The sequence below is a fragment of the Pseudorasbora parva genome, chromosome 1 (genome assembly GCF_024679245.1).
Source record: "Pseudorasbora parva isolate DD20220531a chromosome 1, ASM2467924v1, whole genome shotgun sequence".
NCBI lineage: Eukaryota > Metazoa > Chordata > Actinopteri > Cypriniformes > Gobionidae > Pseudorasbora > Pseudorasbora parva.
Window position 1 is genome coordinate 14,795,725 of NC_090172.1, and position 25,406 is coordinate 14,821,130.

Consider the following 25,406-nt stretch of genomic DNA (forward strand, 5'->3'; position numbering starts at 1 on the left):
CAGGAAACGTACCAAGCTTGCAGCAGGGCAAGGAGTGCAAGCTGCCAGGGAAGCTCGACTTGCAGGACAAAAACTTGAGACAGAAAACAAGACCGGAACAAAAAGGCAGAACTAACGCTTAGCAAACTGGAAAGAGCACAAGTAGGCACAACGTATAACGAACCAGCAACACATGAGGGAAAGAGCAAATATTATAAAGGAACATTAGGAACCGGTGAACACACTCAGACAAGGAAAATGTGAGCACACAATTTAGTGAAACAAGGACTAGACAAGGAGAAAACAAGGGGGCGTGGTAACAGGAACCAAGGAGCCGGGACACGAGGAGTGCACAGCAAACACAACACAAACATAGAGACATGAAACAAAGACAAGACTGACAGAAGTGTCAGAGGAAAACCCTGATGCATAGTGTCTTGTTCCCCTTCTCAGGGAACCATGGTTACATTTACAACATGATACATTCCCTTTCAAATGCATCCTAAGACGCTTTGGGGAACAGATACCCACTCCGGCATGCTGAAGGAGTGAATGCTGTAACAGCTGACATGAAGTCAATAACTCTACAGAGCTAAGTCTGGAGTCATAATTCCCCATCCTGTATGGTACGCACCAGTGTCTGTCATGACTGCAACCTACTAGGGCCAGAAACCCTAGAGTTTTGCAAACAGAGGCTTCGGCATAACAATCCTCTATAGCAAAAGGAAGCCTAACTACACTCTACACTAAGGACTCACAAACAAGCCAGACAGCTCAGTACTGTTATCCAAGCAGAGCTCTTGGTAGTGGAGGCCTCAGCAGGATGACTCTCTAGAGCAGGGATGTCCAATCCTGGTCCTGGAGGACCACTGTCCTGCAGAGTTTAGATCCAAGCCCAATTATATACACCTGAACCAATTAATGAAGGTCTTATTAGGCATACTGTAAACTTCCAGGCAGGTGTGTTGAGGCAAGCTTGAGCTAAACTCTGCAGGACAGTGGCTCTCCAGGACAGAGATTGGGCACCCCTGCTCTATAGAGCAAGAGGAGGCCTAATGACACGCCATCTTAAACACATTTCCACTAATGAGGCTCACTGAGAGACATACCACTCAATGTCACTGTCTATAGGAGAATGATGCAGAAGTCAGAACGAGCAGAGGACCTTGCCCATAACAAGGAAGGTTATACCCATGGTCATTCTAAATGTCCAATGATTGCTACAACCATTGTAAAACCTGTAATATGATAGTCTGTAAACTCCAGCACTCTCAGAGGTACCATACAACAGGAGAGGTTCGTCCAAGGTGAACAGACCAGTTGCTGTTGGAGTGTAGAGACCAGAAGAGCTTCAATACTTTCTTGATTGGCAGATCACAAGAAGGTATAAGGGGGCTAGGCAAAAGTGCTAGATGCACCATTATACATGTTGTAATGAAACTCCAGCAACAAACCAAGCTCTTTCATAGGGAATCGGGAATCCTAAGGTTTCCACTTACACTCAACCATGAAGACATTGCCATCAAGGAGAGCCAGCTGAGTGCTAGCTGCAACCACTCATGTCTTAACCTTACAACAACAATTTTTCTAAACTGGGCAAAAACCTGCTTACTGTCTTACCTGCTTACTGGTTCTTGAGATCGAAAGAGCTTATTCCAGGGAATAAGGCACCCTGTTCCAAGACCTGACTCAGAGGGAGGGTTCTGCTCTTCAGTCAAACCTGAGGAAAAATTGGCTCTCTAAACTCCAGCACTCATGAAGGTGCCTACAACTAGGAAGTGTTTGCAAACTAGGGCAAAAAAGAAGTCAGGCTTTCTGTCAGTTTCTAGAGATCACCACCACCAAGCACTGCTATTGTGCAGGCCAGCAAAGGGGGCAGATCTAAAAATAACACCTGCTTGCACTTTCTCTGCATCTAATTCCACAGAATTAAGCCAAAGGAAAATATAAGGGAAAGAAATATCATCGACTTTCCCTTTGCTCCTCTTACCACTTCTATGAACGACGAGCCTGCGTCTTTGGCAGACATGGTACCTGAGCCATGGGTGCTGGCACTCTATTCTCATCAACTCTTGGCTCAACTCCTTTAAGAGCTGAAAATGATCCGCTCAAATCTGAATCAAGAATCGCACAAAGAACAGTCTCAAACATATCACTGTGAGTGCCTTCGACTCCCTCGTGCAAATGTTATCTCGCAGGTGAAAACAAAGGTGAAAACAAAGAATTAAATTTTATCACCTGTCTCTTTCAGTCAGTCTCGCGACAAAGCGTGTCATCTTTGATTCAGAGGCACATACTTGAAACGCTTGGCTGGGTGACCGTCTTCATGCGTACATAAACTTATCCTGAAGACAAAAGGAACTGTTCATGTGTTTGAGAGATATCCTTTTATGTTTTCGCCGACCAAAGTTATTGTTGTGTTAAGACACGTGCTTCAGACACCAGTCATTCTGGAGGTGCAAAAGGGAACAGAATGAAAGAGTGCCGTTAGATCTTCACGTTAGATGTAGTTCTGTCGATCAACACAGAGAAATCATTCACCTGGTATAGAAAGTACTGTTTTAGAACTTTGAATTATGCAAATTTCTAAATTAATACTATTTGCATGACATTTAAAACATGAATTATGCTCATATGTACACGGGTGTTTTTTTTTTTTAGCATAGCAGATCAAATATGCCAGGAATACATAGTACGATTGCTTGTGTAAAATCATTAAAACATTTATTTTGTGTAAACAGTGTCAGTGAAATGTAAACTTCTGATTTAAAAATGTTACTAAAAGACATTCTATCCCTGAACTTCATTCCATTTTGTAATTTGTCAATCTGACTGTGCTTCTATACTGTCTGCAATACATTTATTAAATTTTGGATTAAATATGACCATTTAAATTGGGAACCATTTCATAGAAAAAAACCTAGACATTTGTTCAAAATTTAAAACGTTTAAAGGCCAAATAAATAGTTGAGCATTATTAGTTGAAGGAGTATCTAGTACAATAATCTAATTGCACTGTTGAAGATGTAATTAGGAACTAGTAATTCATTTCTTGAGTACATCACCCGACATTGAACACTAGCATGGCATGACAATTTGCATTCATTTGTTTTGCTGTATTTTCAAGTTTTAGCATAAAATATTTTGCTATTTGCTTCTATTAAGCTGGCAACTTGTCCCCCTGTAGTCGATAATTATAGCCCTTAAAACTTTGATCACCAAAATGACAAACATTTTTGTGAATTTTTTTTATTATTAATTTCTTAAAAATAGCTTGAATGTAACTCTTTACACCATTGCTTCATTTAGTATACATGGCCTCATGAATATGCAAATTAGCCCCATCCTCACTCACTCACCAGTTAAGAAATACATTCAGCCAACTTACTGAGGTAAACGCTGCACTGGGGGATCACTCTTTACAACTTCGTACACATAACGATAATTAATATAATAATCCTTTTGCTTGACTACATTATCAAACAGATAATAATGTGTTGCTAATGTTACACAAAGCATGTACCCGTTCTAATTTAAAAAATAACAAAAATAACAAAGTGAAAATAGTGGCATTTTGTGGTTATGGAAACAACTGTTACAATGGTGAATAAACAATACATCATGTTAATAAACTGTTAATGATTCATATAATCAAACTGCTCCTAATGAGCAGAATAAACAGTAAGTTACCTGCATGACTTCCCAGCTCACTCACGTCGAACCAGTTACGCAACTTGGTACTTTACTTTTATCTTATGACTTACAAATTGTAATGTTCCATGTTCGTAGCTCTCCATTGAGAAAACTTGCACTGCGTTGTTGAGTGACGACACTCTGGGAATGCCCTCAGCGTAGCGCGTCTGAAGCATGAATGAAATCTGTCCAACCCTGATTGGTGCTGCGTCATGACGAAGTAGATGACGGCATACACAGAAGCTACAAATGGATGCTGACACACAAACACATTAGCTTTTTGCTCTTCTGCTGAAGCACTCTGTGAATTTTCTGTCTATTTAGGTCTCAAACTCCACGGTGGGGCCTTCCATTTTTTCCCAATTTGCACAGTGAGTTATGCAAATCTTGGGTGAAACCATATTCAGCCATCTGAGCGTGGTTATGGGACAATGCCTCTAGTGGAGGAGCTATCTTTCCCACACAGCCACATCATCCCTTAAGGCCCTGGTTCTGCCCACCAAGCCATGTCGAGATACATCTTTGCTGGTGGGCAGGGCTTATTTGACGGCCAGGCGGGCTGGTAGCTGCCTGCACACTGTGGCGGTGTTGCAGGCCTACCAGGCCGACCTCCTCAAGAACTTGATGAGGGTCCCTCTCCAGAGGATATTACAGAGCTTAGGAAAGCCACCAACCTGTCTTTCCAGATCACCGGATCAGACTGCTCTTGCCATCAGATATTTCATGTCTGGTCTCGTGTGTGGAGAGACATCTCTGGTTAAATTTATCTGGGATGAAGGAGAGAGAGAGAAACATTTTCTCCTGGAGTCCCCGATTTCACCTTCTGGCATTTTCTGGGGCGCAGTAAACACGAGAGGTTGCGAGGTTTCACCTGTCAAGAGGTTTCAGGAGGTAAAAAAAGCAGTCGGCGACTTTCCAGCAATATATTCCTCGCTGTTCTGACTCCTGGGGGAAGGCTACCTAAACGGGGCAGCCTCAGCTCCTTAGGCTCCTTAAAACTGGCAGGTGTAAAGTATGGAATACTTTCTATATTGCGCTCTCGCGGTAAGACTTCTGAGCCAGCAGGTCGATCTGACGACCGTCCTTCCAGGGAAGAAGGCTTCCGCAAAACAGTCCTAGCTGCGGCCAGACCGCTGAGAGCTGTGGTCGGCCCAGAGAAGGTTTGGGTTATTGAACAGGAAGTACAATCCTTGTTGAACGTGACCATAGAACGTGTTCCTCTGTTCCGTGTACATAGTTCCCAAGAAGATGGGGGGGGGGGGGGGGGGGGTTGTTGCATCCAATATTAGATGTCAGGCATTTTAATCGTTCTCTGAGGCGATTCAGTTTTAAGATGCTCACAATACCATCCATTGCGAGCCAGATCCAGTTTGAGGACTGGTTTGTCACGATAGATCTGAAGGATGCATACTTCCATATATCCTTACTTCCATGTTACAGGAAGTTCCTGAGGTTCTTCTGGGGCGAAGCGTACCAATACCGCGTCCTGCCCTTCGGCCTAGCCCTCTCCCCTCACACCTTTACCAATTGTATGGATACAGCGCTGGCTCCGCTAAGACTCCAGGGGTCTCATTTATAAAACTTTGTGTAGATTTCATCCTAAAAGTGTACGTACGTACAAAAGCTAGATTTTGCATACGCACAAAAAAATTCTGATTTATAAAACCACGCGTATGCCAGAACCTGCGCAAAAATCCCTTTATAAATCACAGCCAGCAGCAGATTGTGCGTACATGCTTCTCCACCCTGACTCCTCCCCGAAATCACCATATATGGAGCTTACAACGCCTAGTTTTACTATGCATTACCTCATCTGCATATCATTTGCACGCATATTCCCATCCATGTGACACCATGTTTAACACTGTCAAAGGTAAAAGACATTGAAAAATATTAGATACAGACTATAAATGTTATTTGTGCCTTACACATTACATTGCTGAATATCATGCAATATCCTTTTTATGTTGTAGAATAAATATATCAAAATATCCATAAAAACATAAATAAATAGTGTTATTTAAGGCTAATTAAAATATTTAGTTAATTTCGTTAATTTTAAACACTTCAAATCAAATCAAATAAATAACACAGTTGGATTTAATCTTCATGACATTGTGGATATAACTATGAAATGGAGTGAAAATTAGCTAAATGTCATTAATTAATTCTTATAATCGTTCTTCTCACATTTATTATCTACAATCTAACTTCAGTTCATGACCTCACCATCTGTGTCGCCAATTCCCTTTGTCTCCAGAATGTGCATACCAACAGCACAAACAGTCTCCAGGATGTGCGTACGAACAGTTTAAGTTTGCTTAAAGGTGCGCACATTCTCCCGTCAAGTTTGTTTTACACATAGTGTGTAGTTCGTTCCCAGAGTGTTATCTTCTCGGGGAACAAGGATTACAATCGTAACCCGAGACATTTCTCTTTCGCTTTCTTTTTTATATGGTATGATAGACGGCATGCGCACCTGTAACTAAAGAGTGTCCATTACGAGCACAGTATAATGGCTGACAGGACAGGAAGGTAGTTTTCTGAAGTGAGAGATACTTTTTTTTCGTAACAAGCAACTAATATGACAATCTTGCTGGGATTTCAAGGTAGCGTTTTGCCTACCTGACTAAATGGGGAAACTGGCTCTCTTTCCCTTTCACCATGCAATTTGAGCGATCACCTAAGTCACGTGACATCCACTTGGAAGACAAAAGTTGTGAAAAAAAGTGTATATTTAGTAAATAATATTATTATAATAATATTTAGTAAAAACGTAGCTCTTATTAGTTGTTAAAAGCGTACTAGTGACTATTTAATCAAATGTCAAGGAAGAAAAAATTTGTTCTGTGGCATAAGGTGAAGTAAGAGCTGGGCTGGGGCAACAGGGGGCAGGCATGTTTGGTTCGACATGACAGTATCGCGGTTTGAACTGTTAGTTTTTTCGGTTTGAATATCGTTACACCCCTATAATACATACTGCATGATGAAAATATACTTCAGTAAGAAATGTACTTTTGCTATGTTTAAATAAATGTTGAATGATATCTTCCAAAGATTGTTTAATTTTGGCAAAAATAATTCTCTGTATAGTGCAACTAGTAAATTTACAAAAATTACATAAAGTTTTTTCATACTGGTATGTGTGTAAAGTTTTAAAGCATGTGTGTTCCAACTAGCCCCGCGTTAGGTTGTGCCCTGCTCACCCCTACATGCAATTTTACAATCCAAACAACATAATGAACATATCAGACATTTTAGAGTTTAAAAGAGGACAAATTGTTGGTGCATGTCTTGCTGGCTCATCTGTGACCAGGACAGCAAGTATTTGTGGTGTATCAAGAGCTATAGTATCCAGAGTAATGTCGGCATACCACCACATATGACGAACCACATCCAACAGGAGTAAATGTAGGCGCAAGAAGCTGTCTGAAAGAGATGTCTAGGTTCTAACCTGGATTATATCCAAAAAATATTAAAGCACAGCTGACCTACTCAACTGCTGAATTAAACTTAATTCCTGAATTAAAATTAAACAGAAATTACTTAAACTTAAACTTAATTCCTCCTTAATTAAACAGAATTCCTGTTTCCACCTAAATTGCTTGTCGGTAGATCCGCAGAGTCAGTATTCATGAAGAATACCCAGAAGCACAGGGGGGATCAATGATCATTTGAGCTGCAATATCATGGCATTCCATCCTGAGCTTGATGAGTACATCATTATGAAGGATGTCTAAACCATTCTGGAGGGACATGTGCACCTAATGGTCCAAACATTGTACCCTGAAGTGGCTGCCATGTATCAGCATGATAATGCACCATTGCACATAGCAAGACTAGACAGAATGGGATGATGAAAATTAAAGTGAAGTTGAATATTTCCCATGGCCTGCACAAATCACCAAATATTTTAAGCCACTTTGGGGAATTTTGGAGGAGCAAGTCAAAAAAAGTTTTCCTCCACCAGCATCACATAGTAACCTGACCACACTTCTGGAAGAGGATTGACTCAAAAATGCCTTCCGTGAAGGATTTGTGTCTGTCATTCCAAAGATGAATTGATGCTATATTAACTGCAAAAGGAGGCCCTAGGCCATACTAATAAATTTTTGTGGTTTAAAATCAGGTGTCAGGTTTTGTTTTAACACCTGTCCTCCCGACAATAGTATTATTTTTTAATTTTTTCTTGTTTTTTAGTAACGAAAAGCACAAGTTGTGTCACTCACCAACAAGCTTGGCAAAACTGCACCTGTTATATAAATACAGTGACATATCGCGATTATATATTGTTTTGGTGGCTTAATGTGCTGCATATTTCTTATGTGTGCCAGCACATGGAGTTCTGGAGTAAAACACACACAGCCTCCAAATGAATTGATTAATTGCATAAGTTCATTAACTGATATTGAACACATCATAAATGACTGCTGCCTGATTTTCCACATGTACACGTAATTCATTCCTCTTCATTACAACACAGACTGCGCACTGCCACAGCTCTCACAACCTTTCACGCTCTTCCAACGTTACAAACGGTATGCAGCGGATTTGTCTGTGAGCATGTGTTTTTCACTGACTGACCTCTTGCACAGCAGTTTGTATTGATTATTGAGCTCAACCTCCATGCCGGACCAACAGTTTCTCTATTTTTGGAATGATCTGTCTGCTCCGTCAAACAGACACGCATACATTCAAGACGCTGTTATCTGTCATACAGGCCTTCCAGCTGATTGCATACAAACATGCGCAAACATTCACACATGCCAATAACCGTCTGATTTTATGTGACCTTTATTATGTAATGTGAGCACGGGCACACACATGCATGCAGTCGCACACCCTTTCCCAGCCGAATCGATGTTAAAAGCTTTGTGCCGCTGGGATGAACGGTCAAAGCTGCAGAGGTCATTCTGCAAGGTCGCCAGACTCATTGCTTAGCGAGAACATGAAGAGGCCTCCTTGTTATTTCTGACTTATAACTAAAAAACAACAATGTCTAAAAGCTGATATGTGACAAAGTGTACAGAAAACCAGCTATAAAAAAAACAGAACCAACAATCCAGAAGTGTTTATAAGCTGCTGACCCCCCAAAAAAGAGCGTTTAAAGACATGAAAGTGCACACATTCAATAGAGACAGAGTGCAACATGCTATATTACACTGAGAACTGCACCCACAGGAGGGGAATGTATTAAGCGACAGGAAATATAATATATAAAACTGACGTTTGGATATTTGACAACATGTTTACTGCACACGAAGACATACTGAGAAATACTGAGTGTCAGGATCTCAAAATTTACCCATTCTTCCGGCTAAAGCTTTACGTCTTATTGCCTGTATCCACTTTGTCTTTTTTGGATCGACAGATTTTAAAAATGTAGTTATGTTTTTTTTAGCTTGTTTGCTGCAAACCTTGTCACATATCAATATCGAGGCTACCCTTTAGCAAAAGTAAAATCAAATAGTTTAGAATGAAAATAGACTTATTACTTGCTAAGGAAACTTGCTTAGGTTAAGAAATAATTGAATAGCAAATAATTCTATACAAAATTGTAGTATTTCTGTCTCACATATCCAGACGTTTGACTCTTCGTAAGTCTGTACTAGTTTGCAGCTTATTATTAACTTAGACAGGAAGGATGGGTCTGAAATAAGTTCGTAATATGAAATTCTGCTCATGGATATAAACTTTCCTTGCTATTGTGCATAATCATTCAAAAGTTTGGGATCAGTAATATTTATTTCATTTTTTAAAAAAAAATTATTTATCAAGGATGCATCCAATTAATCAAATGAACAGTAAAGACATTTATTAATAACATGATGTTCTTTTAAACCTTCTATTTATCAAAGAATCCTGGAAGTTTCCAAAAAAATATCAATCACACAACTGTTTTCAACGTTGATAATACAAAATATTTCTTGAGTGTCAAATCAGCATATTAGAATGATTTCTGAAGAATTATAGTGGAGCTCATGTAAATCGTGATTCTACTAACTATTACATTTACTACAAAATTTTGTTTTCCTAGCAGACTGATAAAAGACATGCACCTTGGTTCTCTCGGCAGTCAGACAATCTGAATAAACTTGTAGTTCCTTTTCGAGAGAACTTTCACTGCGTAGGAAAGACACTTTGGGAAATGTAATGCATCTGAAGTACGAATTAAATTATTCTAATCCTGATTGGCACTGTGTCATGGCGTAGCATGTGACGGCATACACAGAAGCTATAAAGAGACGCCAGCACACAACAGCTTTAACAGAGTTCGCTTTTTTGCTCTTCAGGAAGCGCTCTGTGCGTGGGAACTGTCTGATCCTGTGCTGTGTGTTAAAGGAAGTGTATGTAAGATTGTGGCCAAAACTGGTATTGCAACCACTTTCAAATGACTGTAGAGCGGTGTATCCCCTCTCCCCCTCCCCCCGACTCGAGGTTGCCATATAGGCTGCAGGATCAGCTGGAACGTTTGTAGCTGCAGCTGTGGTAACTAGAGCAGATCTGGCAACCCGGATGCAGTAACACTATTGACTTTGTGATTGGTGGATAGGTGGAGGGCGGAGCTTAGAGCCAAAATACAACATGTCAACATCAACATCAGTTGAGGGCTGCAACAACTTTTAAATGACACAATCCTGGCCAGACTACTGTGGTCAATGATATAAGTGTTTGAAATTAACATGATTTCTTGATGTCTAGTGGCATATCAGGGCCATTTTATGATTCATTGAAATACATTTCTTAGATACAATTCCTTTAATAGCAGTTAGAAACTTCTTGTTAGTTAGTCACAAATGTGTAAAACTGTGAAAAAGCAAGCGAGCTGTTTGAGTAGTGTATGCATCCCAGACCACCAAGATTCATGACAGTGCCTCCTGAATATTTATTTGTGGGTCCTGCACACTGTAGAGAAAGGGTACAGACTGCAGTTTGGGGTTTGTCCCCCAAGTTTAAAGGGGTGGTCTGGACTGTGGTAGACCCAGAGCAGGGTCGTAGAACTTGTTTGTCCTACAGACAGGGAATCCGGATTCTACAGTCAGTATGTCATAGTTCTGAAGAAGGATGGAGGGTTGCATCCATTTATGGCCCTGCTGAGGCTCCAGGGCGTCCATGTGCTGATTATCTCAATGACTGGCTCATTCTGGCCTAGTCTCGAGAGCTGGTAGTACAGCATCAAGATATTATTCTTGGCCAGATTCAGAGCTTGGGGTTGAGACTTAACACAAAGAAGAATGTGCTGACACCTACCCAGAGAACCGATTTCCTGGAAGTGGTATGGTACTCAACTACAATGTGGGCACATTTGTCTCCTGCAAATATTGAGTCCATCTTGTTGATGGTGTCCAGCTTGAAGCTAAGCTGTCCCATCACTGTAAAGTAGTCCCAAAGGCTACTGGGGCTCTTGGCAGTTAAGTCCAATGTAATATCTTTTGCACATGAGACATCTACAGTTGTGGTTGAAAGCCAAGGGGTGTGTACCCAGTTAACTGCCCGGTGGCTTCAGTTGCTGGAGTTCCTTTAGGATTGCTTCTTGCTGGTTTACCCCATCCCCACTTAAGATGAATGTGGCTGCCATTGCGGCTTTTCACACTCCTTTTCACCAGTTGGTTGTGCGGTTTCTTTGTGATACAACCACTTGCCACATGTCTTGTCCTAGAGTCCCGACCTGGGATCTGTCAGCGGTTCTTGAAGGGCTGTCCTTGGACCCCTTCGAAAATCTGGAGTCAATGTCAGCTAAAAATCTGACATTGAAAGTGGATTTCTTTTTGCTGTTACATCTTTCTAGAGGGTAGGAGTGTCCAGGCCCTTTCTATCATTTAATCATGCCTGGAGTTTGCTGCTGAAGGAGTCAAAGTCATCTTGCACCCTAGACTAGCCCATGTGCCTACTACGGTGCCTTCCGGTGTGGTGCAGTCTACAATGATTCAGACCTTCTATCCTCAACCTCATGTGTCAACGGAAGAGAAAAGGCTTGATCTGCTCTGCTCTGTCAGGGCTTTGAGCATGTACATTCAGAAGTCCTCTCAGTGGAGGAGGTCAGCTTAGTTATTTTGGGTCACCCAGTAAGGGACTCCCCACCTCTAAACAAACCATTAGTAATTGGATTGTTCAGGCTATTGCTTTGGCCTATCAGTTTTCACTACTACTTTCCAGTGTTGTGGTACACATGTAAGACTGAAAGTACTCTTTAATACAAGGGATTTTTTTTCTTTCGTTTTTTTTTTTTGTTGCACTTATGGCTGTGAGGTCGGCATAGAGAAATATTTAGTTTTTAGCCACCTTACCTTCTCATCCTCACTGACACTTATATATATATATATATGTGTGTGTGTGTGTGTGTGAGTATTTGTGTGCTCGTCTACATGTGCAAGCGTTTATTTCCTTACCCTTGTCTCTGTGTGTGATATTGTAGAGCTGGGGACTTATGGCAAGCTAAAATATTATCACTCAATGACCGAGGAAGGTAAGAATCTTTCTGTCAACCCTAATTTTTCTCTCTTTCTGCTTCGCCTCTCTACCCATGATGCCATTTGTTCATATGAGTGCGTGAGAGAGTTTTCTTTCCCATATTTTACTTTCATGACCCTCTTGCCGAGATTTCACTAACATAAGTGCAAATCATGGTTTTCATCCTTAATTTAGTATCATTTTATATTTTCATGGTTATTTTTCTTTCAGCACGTTAATTTTTTTTTTTTTCTTCCTGGTTTTGGGTTTGGTTTTTCATTGTTTGTTCTGAAAAAAGATTGTCTAGTTTGAAAGGGATTTTTTATATATATTTACATGACAAAATGTGCAGGTAAACTTGATCAGAAAACATTTTAAGTAAAACATTTAGAATTATCTAATGATTTGTAAAATGCAATACAGTACAATGATTGAGAGATTAACAAATAAACGTTCTTCAAAAGCATGGTGGATCGTATTTCACGCACCTGCCACTAGCCTAGTTTAGCACAAAGACTGGAGGTAAACACTTCCAGCTAGCCTACTGCTCAATAAGTGACAAAATAATGCCAACATTTTCCTGTACATGTTGTGATGTGTATAGTTACATTGTGTACTAAGACCGACGGAAAATGAAAAGTTGCAATTTTTCCAGATCTAATGACTTTTCCAGATCCTGGCTAAGGACTACACTCTCATTCCTGTGTAATAATCCAGGAATTTTGCTGGATTAAGGGCGGGCAGTGGCTCATTGGTTCATGTAGATTGTCTACAAACTGGAAGGTTGGTGGTTCGATCCCTGGTTCCATCTGACAAAGTCTCGAGGTGTCCATGAGCAAGACACCCAACCACAGTTGCTCCTGATGAGCCGGGTAGAGCTTTGCATAGTTGAAACTGCCCTCGGTGTATGAATTGGTGAATGTGAGGAAACATTTAAAGTGCTTTGGATAGCCATGGGTCTGTTAAAAGTGCTATATATGCAGACCATTTACCATAGATGCAGTCCATTTACATTTTTTGCAGTCCATTTACCATTTTTACTGCCGTACCATGGGTGCAGTGGCGCAGTGATATTATTTGACAGCATTTGAAAATAGGCAAACTTCGGTCAACATAACCAATGTGACAACCTGCTTGCACAAAGAGCGTGCTGGGGACTATTTTCAGGCGCTGTGTAATATCACTACGCCTGCTACACCCAAGATACGGCAGCAAAGTTTCTTAATTATTATGCAGGAATATAGTTCCTAGCCATATCGATCTAGAAAAATTGCAACTTTTAATTGTACGTCGGTCTTAGTACATAATGTAACTATATACATCACAACATGTAAATAAGAAAATGTTTGTCTTATTTTGTCACTTATTGAGCAGTAGGCTAGCTGGAGCCGTTTACCTCCAGTCTTTGTGCTAAGCTAGGCTGGCGGTGGGTGTGTCAGAGAGTTACGGCATGCACAGAGTTTAGAATGGTATGTATGGACTTATCGAAATCTAGGGGATACAGTGAATAAGCTAAAGTCCCAAAAAGTTGACGTGTTCCTTTAAGTCCATGTCTTTTAGCTTAGAGGTCGAGCATGCACCTAAATGTAAAAAACAAACAAAAAAAACCTGTAGGATATACTTATTTAAATTATAGTCTCTCTTTTTTTAGTAAAATGGATGACAAATATTTATGATTCATCCAGAACTACACATTTCTGACCAATCAAATGCTTACCAGAATGACAATGACACTGATTCAGTGCTGACTAGCAAGTCATAAAAAAACTCCTTTCCAAACATCCTGTTTCAATAAATACGTCCATGGATGAAAATGTTTGTTTAATTGGCGTCTTTAAAAAAATGCTGTTATTACAATGGTTGGTTCGAATGTACATAATGTTTTCAGATAAGACAGCTGCATTACTCGTCACTGTCTGTGACTGCTCGGCAATCCGTGAGAGTCAGATAACGTGCCTGGCTGCATTCAGACACACACAGAAATAGATGCTAAGAAACATACGTCACAGTGTTGAGACGAAGAGGGGTGAGTCATTCTATAACTAGAGTTATGCAATAACAGCAGCGCAGGGATAATGCAATAATAACAGGCCCTCTCTCTCACTTTCTCTCTCTCACGTCTTACTAATGGAATAATGTCAGTTCTTAGACATCTGTTATGGCTGAATTGCTTAAGTCTCTTTGAGGATCCATAACATCTAAGGCAACAGAATGACAAATCACAGTCTGTGTGTGTGATACAGAGTTCTATTTTTAGTTCTCTCCTCCGCACTAAACAGACTTTGATGTTGTAATATTTAGCAATGTAAGGTACATGAGTCAATATTTTATCTGAATCTATTTCGAGTAACCCAACAAGGATAAATGATTAATATATAATGTATTATTGAATAAATAAAAGGCCACTTACGTGTACTTTTACACTTATTTTCTACAGACTACATTTTCATGACTATGTTTCCTAACACACTTAAGTACACCGTTAAAGTGCACTTTTTTAATTTAAAGTCATTTTAAATCATTGTTTTAATTATCTTTTGTCATGCTTTAAAGAAGTACACTTATTTTAACATGTTGACTAACATTATAAGGCACATGTAAAGTAAATAATTATAATTTTAACTGTTGTGTGTTGTTTGATATTACATTTTGATATTAAAATGTATTAAATCTACTAAATTGCTTCACCATTACAAATGTGTAACTACAAATATATTCCAATACATGACTTACAATTTTTAATAGAAATGATTTAAGTATATTTTGCTTTACCAAATACTTATCAGCACATTCAACCATATATTTTAACCATATTTCAAAAACTATAGAAGTAATTATTAAATGTAATTCAAAGATGTACTTTAATCTATACATTTTACACATTTAAATTAACATGCAATTAAAAACCCCAAAACATTACTTACAGTTCACACTTAAATATTATTTCTAAAGTATTTTATTTCCATATTTCATACTGTGGCAAGCAGCGAGGCAAGGGACCGTGAGAGCGGGCCGGTGGAGAGTGATAATGAGCACCAGCTGCGCGACACACCGGTCTCGTCTCACCACAGCGGAGTGACGGAAGTATAAAAGGAGGAGCAAAGACAGAGGAAGACGAGAGAGGACCAGGCCTGGACTTTACGTTACGTTTGTTTATGTTTTGTTATGTGTGTGCGGGCAGTCGTCCGTGAGGGGCTGCCCGTGGTTTACTTTCGTTTTGTTTATTTAATAAAAGTTGTTGAATGTTCGCCGGTTCCCGCCTCCTTCCTTCCCATCTAGGAACCCCGTTACACTGGTGCCGAAACCCGGGAGGAAGGAGGGACACGCTGTCGAAGAGCCCTCGCTGCTGAGGGGGATCGCGGTGCTGAGGAGTTCGGGCAGCACGGATGGAGAAGGACCGTGAGAGGCTGCCTGAGGCGGTGGTACTGGAGCGAGTGAAGACCGGTGGGACGGAAAGCTCGCTGCCGTGCCCCTGGGTCGAGATGGGGTGGTGGCCGTCCTGGAGGGAGCGGTGGAGTCGCTGGTGTTCGCCGTGGGCCAGTGTAACGGGGTTCTTAGATGGGAAGGAAGGAGGCGGGTACTGGCGAATATTCAACAACTTTTATTAAATAAACAAAACGAAAGTAAACCGCAGGCAGCCCCTCACGGACGACTGCCCGCACACACATAACAAACCATGAACAAAACTCAACGTAAAGTCCAGGCCTGGTCCTCTCTCGTCTTCCACTATCTTTTCTCCTCCTTTTATACTCCCGTCACTCCTCTGTGGTGAGACGAGACCGGTGTGTCGCGCAGCTGACGCTCATTATCACTCTCCACCGGCCCGCTCTCACGGTCCCTCGCCTCGCTGCTTGCCACACATACTTTTTATGTGTGCTAAAACATACTCCTTTTTCACAAGGTAATACTTTCACAAGCGAAACCAACTAACCTCCATTGTTTAGAGAAGCTTGATACTATGACTACAGAATACTAACAATAGAAAACATTACCCATCTAGATCCTGCCTACATTACAAACTAGTCTACACCACATGCCCAAACAACATACAGACCCTCTTGAACATAGTTCAAATCAAGTTTAGCACAGACCCTAAAATTCCAAAGCCACTTTAGTGTTAGTGATATGTAGATTGTTGATTGGGGTCACAACACTGGCCTTTGATCGAACCAGACGGCACAGTCTGTCTATCAGCGTCAATAAATCCTCAGGAAGGTCAAACACATTTAGTGATCAGGATGTTTGCCATTAGTAAACTAACCCTCCACACATATACTTTAACACAAGCTTAAGCACATGCAGTTTCATTCGTGCACAGAATGAGACACGGAACTTACTGCGTGAGTCTGTGTGAGTTTTTACTTCCACATTAATGGATCCTGAAAAAGCTATGCAATTGTATTGATGTTTTCTCCATGATTCCTGGTACTGATCTAGCTACACTGAGTTATAGACTTTGTCTATAAGCAGCAATGTTTAACGTGCTGTTGGTTTGAAAGTTACATTAAAGGTCAAATGGTATTTTGACCCCTTTTCAGGCTATACATTATAAGAGGCCGTGCTAAATAGTGAAGATAGTCTGTTAAAGGAAGTCACTGTGCATGACATGTACTGCAATCACTATCTAAAAATAAGAAAGTAAGGAAATAATTAGGAAATATTAAGAACACATTTTCATTAAAACATTATTTTCTTCATTTAAATAATATAGTCTAAACTAAGGTTGAACTAGCAATATACAACTAAGCCATTTGACCTCTCTAAGCGCTACACAGTGATAACCTTTGTGGAAAAAAGTACAATTAAAGAGAGCGCACACCTAAAAAGAGTACTTATTACAAAACAATACTTAGAAGTATTAGAAGAATATACTACAAACTGAACGTAATGTTTTCGGACATTTGAAATTAATTGTATTGATAAAATGTATTATAGTTAAAATTTATAATAAATACAAATAGCTGAACTGTAAAATACTTTTTGCCCCACTTAATTAGGATTTTTAAGTAGATTCTTTATATGAAATTGCATAATGAAATATGGCTAAAGTGTCCTGCTGAATGTACTGACAAGCATTTAGGGTAAACTAAATGATACTTTAGTGTAATTTGTATTAAAACTTGCATGCCATGTATTTTAATATATATTAACTAGAACATTTTTAATGATTAAGGTGCAATTTAGTGTCTTCAAAATGTATTAACTTGATACATTGGCAGCGATACCTACCAGTCTGGCCTGAAATAGTACCAATATAAATACTTATTATAAGTGTAGCATAATGATTCAGGGTAAGACAAAAACACGGTTTGGAAAATTGATTCATGTTGTACATTCTTATTATATAATTTTTGTAAATCTTGAACACAAAAAAAGTTACGGACAGCAGCTTTGAGTTTGTTAACTTTATTAACATATTAATTTAAGTGCACTTATTTTCATAAGGGATACACAGGGGATATCCTGTTGTATGTTACTATCAGGTATTTTAACATGGCTGAATAATGGCCAATCAGCATCCAGGGCCTTTTTTTGAAGATTTAAAAAAATAGATAATTACATACAGTTTGTTTTATATCCAATGAGTGAAATGCAACATTCTTACTTAGCTGAGAAAATGTCCTGGGAAAATGAGTTACTCCAAATCACTCACTCTTTTTCTGGACTATTTTTCAGGAAAATTTCGTGAAAAGGCGTCCATCCTTCACAAAATTGCCAAAAAGAAATGCCAGGTGGAGGACTCAAATGGAGTTGCTGGTAAGTGGTACAGTTGGAAAAATGACACGCCTTAATAAATGCAAGACTGATTCAAACCAACTACAACATTAGGTTACTGTTTTAAGCAGTGGAAGATTTTCCTGGTAATTTATGTACTCTGTTAAATTTTCCATTGCTTGGTAAATCCATTGCTTAAGTGAACAAGGCCCAGCTTTTTCGAACAAATTTCCAATTAACTTCTTAAGGTAACAGCTGATTTGTGCACTTTATAGAAACAACAGAAAGTATCATAATATATTTAAATCCCATAACATCATTTGTGTTTAGAAGACACATATGGACTTTCATTTCAAGTGGGGAATTATGCTAACAGTTCCACATTAGCATATTAGCATCAAAAGCAGGGTGGTTGAGGGGTGCTTCTTTGATGTGACCACAGTCTGTGTTCAAACATCTTTAACCCTTTCAAATCCATCTACTGGGCTTTCTCCATCTTTGCTTTTTTTATCTGGCCAAAATTTATATAACAAAAAAAATATTTTTTAGACACGTACCTTGGCTATACTGTGCTAATTTTTGAAGTATCTTAAAGAACTTATGCGAGAGTAACAGTATGCGAGAGTTTGAACAGTTATGGAAAATACGGAATTTAGGAATCAAAATATTGTAAAAGGCTTGGCAAATTAACATTCTACGGGCAATGCACCTTACAGAATCGGACTGATCTTTATCTGCCTTAAATTTATTTTATTTTGGGATTTTTGCATATGTCATTTATTTTATTAATTTGTACATTTAGTAAAGGCAGACACAGTTTTCTCACTCTTTTTTCCTGTTTGTATTATAGATAAAAATCTGCCAAACAGCTCCAGCGTGGAAGTGGACATGACTCCACCAATGAATGGCACCGTTGGACAGGATGGCGATGCGGTGAGTTGTTGATACTAAAAGTATTAACAAGTATAAGAAGTAAAACTCACGCAACAGGGTTATTATAATTACTTGAAAAAAAAAAACATAAAAAATCTGTTAAAATATTATTCCATCTCCATCAAAAATATTATTTTTTATTTTATTTTATTTCTACTAGTTGATAAGGAAACAGTTCTTATTTTTATTGACTGGTTCTAAAATAACTAAACTAAAACTGAAAAAAAATCTATGTGAACATATTTAATTATTTTCTTAACTTAAGTACAGCATTTGACACCATTGATCCTGATATCCTTTTACATAGACTTGAGCATGTAGTTGGGTTTTGGGTGCCTGTGCTGAACTGGTTTGCCTCTTATCTCAAAGAAAGAACTTTTTCAGCGAAAGTAGGAAATCGTTTTTCATCTCGGGCTCCAATTTCTTACAGTGTACCCCAGGGTTCCATTTTGGGACCTCTTCTGTTTGCTTTATATATGCATCCACTTGGACAAATTTTGCAGAGACACAATTTATCGTACCACTGTTATGCAGACGATACTCAGTTATATCTTCTGTTTAAAACAACAAAGGATCTGTGTCTACTCTGTTTGACTGTCTGCGTGACGTAAAATGTTGGATGGATATGATATGAATTTCTTACAGCTAAACAATGACAAAACTGAAATCATTATCTTTGCCCCATCAGATCTGACTTCTACCATAGTCCATCAGCTTGGTCCTCTATCCTCAAATGTTCATGACTGTTTCAGGAATCTTGGTGTAATTTTTGATTCCAGCCTGAGATTTATTAAGCAGATTAGCGCTTTGGTAAAAAGCAGTTTCTTCCAAATGAGATCTATTGCTGAAATTAAGATGATGCTATCAAAGAAAGACCTTGAAACTGTCATTCATGCATTTATTACCTCGAAGCTGGACTATTGTAATTCGTTGTACCTGGGTTTGCCTAATTCAGTTGTAAATCATTTGCAAATGGTTCAGAACGAAGCAGCCAGACTACTAACTGGCACTAAAAAGCATCAGTACATCTCTCCTGTGCTAGCCTCTCTTCATTGGCTACCGGTTAGGTCACGGATTGATTTTAAAATTTTGCTTTTTGTTTTTAAAGCCCTGTATAGGTTTGCACCTCAGTACATTAGTGATCTTCTTGTTATGCACAATGCCTCAAGATCCCTACGCTCTTCGAATCAACTTCTACTTTCTATTCCTCACTTTCGCTGTAAGACTAAAGGTGACCGGGCTTTCTCTGTAGCGGCTCCTCGACTCTGGAACTGTCTTCCTCTTAGTATCAGATCTTCCCCCTCTGTTGCTACTTTTAAAGCAGCCTTAAAAACTCATTTATATTCTTTATGTTTTAACTGAGGGTGTTAATGCTTTCCCATGTACCCTCAATGTTTATATCTAATGTGTAATTCTGTTTTGATTTTGTTTTAATGCTCTTGTACAGCACTTTGGTGACAACCTTGGTTGTTTTAAATGTGCTATATAAATCAATAAACTAAACTAAACTAAACTAAACTAAACTAAACTAAACTAACTACATTTTTCCCACCACTGACATGATTTGTCTGTCAGTTATGACATCTCCCAAAATGTATTTGAAACACTTTTATTTTATCCTAACCATACTACAAAAACATTTATATATTTTTGTACTTAATATAAATACCCTGCAATTGTATTGTTGGTATGAATTGGTAAACTTAAAGTTTGCTAAATTAGAACAACTTTTTTTTTTTTTTTTTTTTTTTTTGTGCATTTTAGTTATCCATAAATAGTGCTGAGTTTTCCAAATAAAGATATACTTAAGTATTTGACTCTGCTAAAGTGGAAATATTATAACTATACTTTAGGTGTACTTTTAATACCTTTTCAGCTCTGCACCCCCCATTGGAACCACCTGTGGGTCCAAAATTGAAAAAAGTCACGCACCACAAAACTAGACATATATGGTATCATTTTGAAAGATTAGAACCTCAGCTTTCTTAGTAATCCAATAACTTCTGCATTTATATTACATAGAAGAAAATAATAAGGTCTGAATTTTAGGTTGTTTGCTTAGGTTGTTAGCCAAACGACACCGATTGTAATATGTCACAGATGTCCAGATTAAAACATGTGATGCAGACAAATACTCTTATTATCCTTAGTTTTGATTGTCGATCTTAGCCGCAATTGTTGATGACGTCATCACAAATTGCATCATATGACAAAAAAGCTGAGAATCTCAGCTCTTTATAGACATTGTCGATCATGCTTTTAGACCAACCAGAGCCCGAGATCTCCCTTCACAAAGTTGAAGAGGCGGAGCCTTCTTTTCGATTTCCTAGTGGCCAGTTGATGTCAATGCAGATGAGTAGGAGTTATTAGACACTTTGTTCAGATAAATCTCAATAACTTTTTTTGGAAGTAGATATCAAGAAAATATTTTTTTTTTCCATGTTTAGTGCCAATTTATAGAATCAACAGAAACTTCCAGAAAGGTTGTAGACCAAACTGATAAAAGATATAGATATTTAAATATCAAATTAATTTAAAATTAATCAAAATATTTATTTTTTATGTATGTTTATCATAAAATTGTGAATAGATACAATATAATAAAGGCAATATTCCACCACTGTGTTAAAATTTAGAGTGTTTTCTGTAAAATGAGACCATTTTTATCAATTTACTCTAATGTATGTAGGTAGGGCGCTCTTTTAAATTCAGATATTCCTAATTCTCAAAAAAATGCTAAATGTGCTCTATATATATATATATATACACACACACACACATTTTGAACAAAGAGGTGGGGAAATTGTGTTTTGTCAAAGACTTTACAGTTATGTACCTCTGTATTTTTGTTTTTCAACATTTTTTCTCAGTGACATTATAGACATATATATAGTCACCTAAATGATTATTAGGAACACCTGTTAAATTTCTCATTAATGTAATTATCTAATCAATCAATCACATGGCAGTTGATTCAGTGTATTTAGGGGTGTGGTCTTGGTCAAGACAATCTCCTGAACTCCAAACTGAATGTCAGAATGTGAAAGAAAGGTGCTTTAAGCAATTTTGAGCATGGCATGGTTGTTGGTGCCAGACGGGACGGTCTGAGTATTTCACAATCTGTTCAGTTACGTTTACAAAGAATGGTGTGAAAAGGCAAAAACATCCAGTATGTGGCAGTCCTGTGGGCAAAAATGCCCACTTGCTTGGGGCAAGCATGCCCAAAAATGCTTGTTGATGCTAGAGGTCAGAGGACAATGGGCAGACTGATTCAAGCTGATAGAAGAGCAACTTTGACTGAAATAACCACTCGTTACAACCAAGGCATGCAGTAAAGCATTTGTGAAGCCACACACACTGGTGGTGTAATGGTGTGGGGGATGTTTTCTTGGCAAACTTTAGGCCCCTTAGTGCAAACTGGGCGTCATTTTAATTGCCACAGCCTACCTGAGCATTGTTTTTGATCATGTCCATCTCTTTATGACCACCATGTACCCATCCTCTGATGACTACTTCCAGCAGGATAATGCACCATGTCACAAAGCTTGAATCATTTCAAATTGGTTTCTTGAACATGACAATGAGTTCACTTTACTAAAATGCCCCCCACAGTCACCAGATCTCAACCCAATAGAGCATCTTTGGGATGTGGTGGAACGGGAGCTTCATGCCCTGGATGTGTATCCCACAAATCTCCATCAACTGCAAGATGCTATCCTATCAATATGGGCCAACATTTCTAAATAATTCTTTCTGCACCTTGTTGAATCAATGCCACATAGAATTAAGGCAGTTCTGAAGGCGAAAGGGGGTCAAACACAGTATTAGTATGGTGTTCCTAATAATCATTTAGGTGAGTGTATATATATGAGCTGGCAGAGAAAGTGTTCAAAAACAATAACTTATAACTTATAAAAATTAAAAAAATTCAACAAAATTAAAAACGGACTAAAATAAATTAGCGTGTGAAATATGTAAAAGATGAAATTAAGAAATTATATGAAAATTATTCATAAGAAAATAAGAAAATTCAAAACATTAATAAAACATGAATATCTCAATTAAACTAAAATAACACTGACTCACACACACACACTACTGTACTCCTACTACGCATAGTGATTTGATTCCAGCACAAAAAAAGGACAAAAAAGTGAATCATAGCGCTGACTTTGTAAACAGAAGTGAAGGCCAAGTCACGGCAGGACTGAAAAAAATGAATGCTTATGACACATTTGGCCAGCTCTCTCCCGCTGTACTGTGTCTCTTCATCTCTCTCACACACGCACGTTGTCCTGTGTTCAGAAGATGAAGCGTTCTCATCCTCTGCCCCCTGTTGGCCCGGCAACATGCCAGCAGAACAGACGGCACAGCATGCATGCAAGCTGAGAGAGACCCTCTCAATGTCACCGTGACAACCCGGTCATAGGAGAACCATCACTCATAGACTGTGCACACACATGCTATAGATCAGAGTCGGGCGTCTGTCAACACAAACATAACATGGGTTTTTAGATCAGCCTTTTTAAAGTATTGCCATAAGCAAGTCAAGTTACATTTGTGTTTATAGTTTTTATCTCACAATTCTGATTTCTTCTCTATGAATTCTCTGAATTTCACAATTCTGAGAACAAAGTCTGGTATTATGGTATAAATTTAAGGAACATGTTACTTTATTTGTAATCTCAGTTTAAAGAGTATGAGATACTGAACAAAAAACATCTTGTTTTTGTTTGTGTTGCTTTGATTATGGTGTCTTTTCTGAAGGTCTAGACATATTTTTGTTGTACTGTAGAGGAGAAAGGAAAAGAGGAGGCGTCGAGTCCTGCAAACCCATGCCTCTGCTCATGTGGAGAATCAAATGCTACATTATTGATGAAGAGAAGGATTCATTCTTTTAGGATTGTTTTATGTCTGGACAAATGGTCCTGGAAGTTACTAAAAAAAAGAGAAAGAAGGAAAGGAGATCGGAGAGAACGAGAGAGGAGCCTGTAAAGCGAGTCCTGTAATTCCACAACTTTCAGTGCATGTGTGGACAATCAAATGTGCATTATTGATGAAGAGGAGGATTAATTTTTTTAGCATTCTTTTAGGTTTGGAATGTACTGGAATTAGAAAATTCTCTACTTTTAGCACCCGCCATAGGAGCATTAAATGTTTATAAACCGTCTTTGTGGTGTAACGAGAGCTATGTATCCAGGGTAACGTACGAACCACATTGAACAGGAGGAACTTTCGACAGAAATAGAAGCTGTCTAAAAGAGATGTCCAGGTACTAACCCGGATTAAATTCAAAAAATATAAAACCACAGCTGCCCAACTCACTGCAGAATTAAAGGGGTCATATGATGCGATTTCTTGTTTTCCTTTAGTATGTTATGTAACTGTTTGTCCATGTATAAGATCTGCAGAGTTACAAAGCTCAAAGTCTCTAAAACCCAAAAGATCAGCCACACCTTTCTAAAATGCATCGTTCAAACACGCCCCCACAAAGTTTCATAACACCACCCAAATGTATACGCAAAGAAAGAAGGCATAACTTTTATTATTGCTCTAGTATTGTGGCCGGCGCCGCCATGTCGTGGAGACGCTGTTTTCGTCTACTACTTTGTTTGGCCTCCTAAAAGAGGACACAATTAAAAGACAGTGGTTAAGCTTTATTTACAACACTGTTCCAGAACAGTACAACCCAAATATTCAACTGTGTGCTGCATATTTTTCTGAGGACTGTTTCCAGAACCTGGGAGAGTACAAGGCTGGCTGTGCTCAAAGGCTGATTCTAAAAAGTGGAGCAATTTTATCTTTTCAAGTACAGTATGGTGCTTCTGACTCACAGACACAGCCTGTAAGTATGTTTTTTTTTTTTTTTAAGAATTAGCCACAATGCACTGGCTCGTTGGCCAATCATAGCACACTGTTTTTTTTTAGAATGATGAGCTTTGTAAAAATGTAAGCGTTTCAGAAAGGTGGGGCATAGAGGAGCAACACTAATGTGGTGTTATAATTGTAATAATTATTTTTTAACCTAAAACCATGTAAACACATTGCATTAAACCAAATACACAAAATAATGTTTTTTTTTTTAGAACAGTTGTATGACTCCTTTAAAAGCAGACCTCGACTCTCCTGTTTGCACCAAAACTGCTCATCGGGAGCTCCACAGAGTCAGTATTGCTGCTATTGCCAAACCTTTGATCATTGAACTTTGATTCATTCAACGTGGAAACGTGGGGAAGAGGACGCTGGCGTTGTCTGTTCGCCGCTTCTCCACCCACAAATCATGTTAACTGTACTATTAGATTTAGATTTTATTTTATTATGTTTGTGACTAGTCTAACAGTCAGAGCTACAATTGGGACTGTTGCTGATTGCTGGCAGCCAGTGAGAGGACGTTGTTCGCCGTTTGCCATTTTTCAAAGCTTCTCTGCTGTTTTTGTTGCGGTTGATTCTGGTTTGAAGGTCATTTGATGTTGCTTGCTGCGGCTGCTCTCTCTCTTCTGGGTGTCGGCTGCTCACTGGTGGTCTCCCTTGGACTTGATCTGCATGGTGGCTGAAGTTTGCACCGGGCTAGCGTCATCAGCGTCCGGTGTGGTGTTGAGATGTTCCGCTTCTCGGCTGCTGAGTCTCGGCTGCGC

General features: G+C 38.9%; 1 protein-coding gene across 10 annotated transcripts in view; it reads left to right on the forward strand.

The window, feature by feature from the left end:
• Nucleotides 1-25,406, forward strand: part of LOC137053048 (sodium/potassium/calcium exchanger 2-like) — a 106,646-nt gene that overhangs the window by 59,549 nt on the left and 21,691 nt on the right. For 6 of the 10 annotated variants that reach the window (XM_067428939.1, XM_067428965.1, XM_067428947.1 and 3 more), the window contains 3 exons: nucleotides 12,089-12,139; nucleotides 17,800-17,880; nucleotides 18,689-18,771. In XM_067428939.1, coding sequence (XP_067285040.1) covers nucleotides 12,089-12,139; nucleotides 17,800-17,880; nucleotides 18,689-18,771 — 215 coding nt within the window. The remainder of the gene's footprint in view (nucleotides 1-12,088; nucleotides 12,140-17,799; nucleotides 17,881-18,688; nucleotides 18,772-25,406) is intronic. The other 4 variants (XM_067428988.1, XM_067428953.1, XM_067428976.1 and 1 more) reach the window with 1 other exon arrangement.